Below are 5,090 nucleotides of genomic sequence, written 5' to 3'. Positions count from 1 at the left end.
CCTACACCCCTTCACTATCTCTGTAACCTCCTCCACCCCTACACCCCTCCCTATCTCTGTAACCTCCTCCAGCCCCTACACCCCTTCACTATCTCTATAACCTCCTCCGGCCCCTACACCCCCTCCCTATCTTTGTAACCCCCTCCAATCCCAGACTCTCAAGCATCCCGATTCCCATCGCTTCACCACTGGGGGCCGTGCCTTCAGCTGCCTGGGGTCCTGAGCTCAGGAATTCCCTCCCTAAACCTGTCCATCTCTCTCTGTCACTTTCTCCATCCTTTGCAAAGGTTTTTAAAGTCCAAACTCTTCGACTAAGCTTTCAATCACCTGTCAATAATATCTCCTGTTGGGGTACACTGCTAGATACTGTTGATAATCATCCCTTTGTAAGCCTTTAGGGCACTGTTTTATAGGCTCAATACTTTAATGGGATTTTTGTACGGTTTGATAAGTGATACAGAATTCCCAGTGGCCAGGTGGGTCAGTCACCAGAGGTCAGATCTTGACACTGATCCTAGAGATGGGTAGCATGGTGGCTCGTGGTTAGCACTGCTGCCTCACAGCACCAGGGCCCTGGGTTTGATTCCAGCATTGGGCAGCTGTCTGTGTGGAGTTTGCACATTCTCCCTGTGTCTGTGTGGGTTTCCTCTGGGTGCTCTGGTTTTCTCCCACAGTCCAAAGATGTGCAGGCTAGGTGGATTGGCCACGCTAAATTGCCCATAGTATCTGGGGATGGGTCTGGGTGGGATACTTTGAGGGCCAGTGTGGACTTGTTGGGCCGAAGGGCTTGTTTCCATACTATAGGGATTCTATAAAAACAAAAAATTGGGGGAAAAAAGACCAGAGGGAGAGAATTAGTTTTTTGTGACCCAGCATCATCTGATCTGGAACTCATTGCCTGAGAGGGAGAAATTCAACAGGAACTTTCAAAAGAATGATGAGGTTGTTGGGTTGGTTCGGGGGAGGTTTTGGTGCAGAATCAGAGACATTGTTGCCGGAATTCGAGGCAGCATGGAGCAAATTTAAGATTCTGTACAGACACAAGAGTCTCCTCTTGGACTAAGGCAACTCTACAATTATTCGAATCCCCTTTGCTCACATGTTACAACACAATTTTGGGGGTTGGGGCTTAAACCTGGGTCTCCTGGAACAGAGAGAGGGATACTGCAACACACCACAACCTCTTCAGAGTATGAGTCATAATGTGCACAGGAATAACTTTAAACAATTTCCCCAAAAACTGTGCTGCTCTCCCTGTTGCACATCTGCAGAAATTGGAACTATTTCTCATTTTTCCTCATACTCATTTTTCAGAGCATTATTAAATCAATTTTTGAAATATTATTCATTCTTAGACTGGTGAGATAATTTTGCTTCATAGATATGCTCAATGCCAAGCTACTGAGGACACCTAGAAATATTAATAAGCCAGCCCTATGCAATATCGTCTCGTTAAGGCATAAAACAAATGTCTATTCGAAAGAGATTTGAGAAAATTTTCTCACCGATGTTATCTCCAACATTGATTGTTCTGTCGAATTGTCCATTATAATGCAGCTGTCCTCTCGGATCTGGGGAGCTGAGAAGTGTAAATTGAATCGAAAAGCAGATCTAGTTTATTTTAAACTAGTCTTGAACTTCCTGACCACGTGTACCAAATGAGTCACTGTTTCAATGCAAGATTTCTTTTCAAACAATTCAGTGGCCTATTGTAGATTTGCATAGCATTTGTCAAGTTATTGTCAAACAAGTGGTTTTCCAAACTAATTCTCTCCCTCTGGTCTTTTCCAATTGTTCAAATTATTTTAGAAATTGCCTCATCATATTCAGGCAGTAATGTTCATGCCACACATCTGCCAGGCCATCCCTAACTCAATAGAATCTAACCGTCGCCCTCAACAACATCTTTGTAACTACATGTCAAGTCCCCTAAGAATCTTGTATGGTTCAATAAAGTGGCCTGTCATTTTTCTAAACTCCGATGGGTACAGGCCCAATCTATTTAACCTCTCCTCATCCGTACCCAGGATCAATCTCAAGATCTGACCGAGGTGTCTATGTACATAGTTCCTTGAAAGTGGAGTCCCAGGTAGACAGGATAATGAAGAAGGTGTTTGGCATGTTTGCCTTTACTGGGACATCATGTTGGAGTTGTACAGGACATTGGTTAAGCCACAAATTCAGAACTGGAAAAGCTCAGCAGGTCTGGCAGAACTGCTCAGGATCAGTTCTGAGGAAGGGTCAGTTAACTCTAACCTTTTCTTCGCAGATGCTGCCAGGCCTGCTGAGCTTTTCCAGCAACTTCTGTTCTTGTTCCTGATTTACAGCATCCGCAGTTCTTTCGGTTTTTATTGGTTAAGCCACTTTCGGAATACTGAGTGCAATTCTGGTCTCCCTGTTCTAGGAAGGATGTTGTGAAAATTGAAAGGGTTTTCAGAAAAGATTTACGAGGATGTTGCCGGGGTTGGATGGTTTGAGCTATAGGGAGAGGCTGAATCGGCTGGGGGCTATTTTCCCTGGAGCGTCAGAGACTGAGGGGGTGACCTTACAGAAGTTTATAAAATCATGAGGGGCATGGAAAGGGTGAACAGACAAGATCTTTTTCCCAGGGTAGGGGAGTCCAAAACTAGAGGGGCATAGGTTTAAAGTGAGGGGAGGGAGGTTTAAGAGGGACCTGAGGGGCAACTTTTCAACACAGAGGGTGGTGCGTGTATAGAACGAGCTGCCAGAGGAAGTGGTGGAGGCTGGTACAGTTACAACATCTGGATGGGTACATGAATAGGAAAGGTTTACAGGGATATGGGCCAAATGCTGGCAAATGGGACTAGGTCAGTTTAGGAAACCTGCTTAGCATGGATGAGTTGGGCTGAAGGGTCTGTTTCTGTGCTGTACGATTCAATGACCCTTAGATAAGGGGCTGAAAGCTGTTCCCAATATTCCAGCTGCAGTCGGGGCCTTGTGCAGTTTTAGCAAAACTTCTCTCTTTTTATTCCCTTTGAAATAATGGCCAGCTTACCATTTGCCTTCTCTGTCTCTGATCTGTTGAACTTGGATGTTGTTTCTTTTTTAAGTGACTCACGGGTCAGGACCAAACACCCACAGAGGTAGGAAGTGTATAGTGGCAAAGGGACTTGGTTTCAGTACACACAGACGAGAAAAACCACACTTTCAACTGGGACAACACTGCTATTGTAGGACAAGCCAAACAGAGGACAGTCAGGGAATTCTTGGAACCTTGGCATTCATCCGCAAACTCCAACAACAAACACATGGAATTAGACCCGATATACCAACCATTATAACACAGAGCTGGAACCAGCACCTACCGGAAGCAGCAAAAACCAGCCCACATAGATTCTAACCAGCACAGGACAACACTGCTTCACAGGAAGCTGCACAGCACTGAAGATGTCACCTAGTAAGGGAATGAAACCTCTGCTATTAAACCTCCCAGCTCGGTGAACACACCAACATCTACAACCATCACCCCAGCTACAAATCTTCACTCAAACCCTGTGTGGTGTGGAGTCAGCATCCCAAAGTTGGTTTCCCTGAATCCAAACTGTTGCAGCCATACCCATCTCCCACTTCATCCAGCCCAGCTCTTACGGGACAATTCTCCACAGGATTTATTCATGTGTGATTATTCAGTGGCTTTCAGAGGTGTATTTTGTCCTGTTTTACTTTTTGAAGAGACGTTTTGAGAGAGAGAGAGATGAAGAGCGGTCTCTTCCAAGACAATGAAACAAGCGGCCCATCAAGCCTTGGTTGTTTTTTCTGAAGATGGAACAATAGAAGCAGCATGAATGGGTGGAGTCAGGCTCCCACAGAACCAGGGATTTTAGTTTCGCTTTCAGTAATTGTTGGGGCTTTGAAGCTGACTATGGAAGCTCCAAAAACTCTCTATCTCTCTCTCTCTTTGCCTGCCAGAATTTTGTCTTGATGTTCTTTCCTCCTGGACTGGAGAAACCCTACATGTGAGACAATCTATTTTACTGAATTTGCCTCTGCCAAGGGTGTGTTAATGGAATGTAACTGTATTGGAACAGCTGCTGTTTAGTAGTTAAATAATCCATGACTCTGTTAAGTTTTCCAATAGAGTTAACTTTATACCAGCTCTTCTTTCTTTTGTTTATATTTTAACTGTAGAGTGAGAATAAAGTCTATTTTGCTTACAGCTCAGTACGGTGATCAATTCAATTACATCTAGAAGACAGGAGCTTACACTTGCATTTAAATAAGATAAACGTTAGGGTCTAGGCAATGTCATTGATATATTTGAAGGTGTTTTGGTCTGATCCATAGCAGAGGATTGTCTATGATATTGGGCCCCTCTCTGGTCACCACAACAGGCAATAGCAAACATATCTGTCCATCTCTGCCCTATTGAAGGTCACGTTCACAATTTGAAACCATCAGGCCCCCCGCACGCCGTCTCTCTTCAGTCTTTCGTCTGCCTTCTAACTTCTCAGTGAAGGTATGATCATTTTGTTCATCCATCTTCTTTTCCACCTTCCCTATCTCCACATTTGTTTTCAGAAACGGAGACTGAAACTGTGCACGGTGCTCCGAGTGTGGGTCTAACTGAGGGGTACGGAGACTGGAACTGTGCACGGTTCTCCGAGTGTGGGTCGAACTGAGGGATATGGAGGCTGGAACTGTGCACAGTGCTCCGAGTTTGGGTGTAAATAAGGGATATGGAGATGGGAACTGTGCACAGAGCTCTGAATGTGGGTCTAACTGAGGGATATGGAGATGGGAACTGTGCACAGTGCTCCGAGTGTGGGTCTAACTGAGGGATCCGGAGACTGGAACTGTGCACAGTGCTCCGAGTGTGGGTCTAACTGAGGGATAAGGTGACTGAAACAGTGCACGGTGCTCCGAGTGTGGGTGTAAATGTGGGATACGGAGACTGGAACCGTGCACAGTGCTCCGAGAGTGGGTGTAAGTATGGGATACGGAGACTGGAATTGTGCACAGTGCTCCAAGTGCGGCTCTAACTGAGCGATAAAGAGGCAGCGACTGTGCACAGTGCTCTGAGTGTGGATCTAACTGAGGGATACAGAGACTGGAACTGTGCACGGTGCTCC

The 5,090-nt window shown here is 45.5% G+C and overlaps 1 protein-coding gene across 1 annotated transcript in view; it reads right to left on the bottom strand.

Moving 5' to 3' along the window:
* LOC109925403 (C-X-C chemokine receptor type 3-like) overlaps positions 1-1,606 on the bottom strand; it is a 22,828-nt gene extending 21,222 nt beyond the window's left edge. Inside the window, exon 1 of the mRNA XM_048620523.1 lies at positions 1,506-1,606. Within this exon, the coding sequence (XP_048476480.1) occupies positions 1,506-1,547 (42 nt within the window). The 5' untranslated portion in view covers positions 1,548-1,606. The remainder of the gene's footprint in view (positions 1-1,505) is intronic.
* Positions 1,607-5,090: the final 3,484 nt, after the last annotated feature.

Source organism: Rhincodon typus, chromosome 47 (assembly GCF_021869965.1).
Source record: "Rhincodon typus isolate 14 chromosome 47, sRhiTyp1.1, whole genome shotgun sequence".
Lineage (NCBI taxonomy): Eukaryota > Metazoa > Chordata > Chondrichthyes > Orectolobiformes > Rhincodontidae > Rhincodon > Rhincodon typus.
The sequence above is the reverse complement of the archived record's forward strand: the minus strand, read 5'-3'. Positions and strand labels throughout refer to the sequence as shown.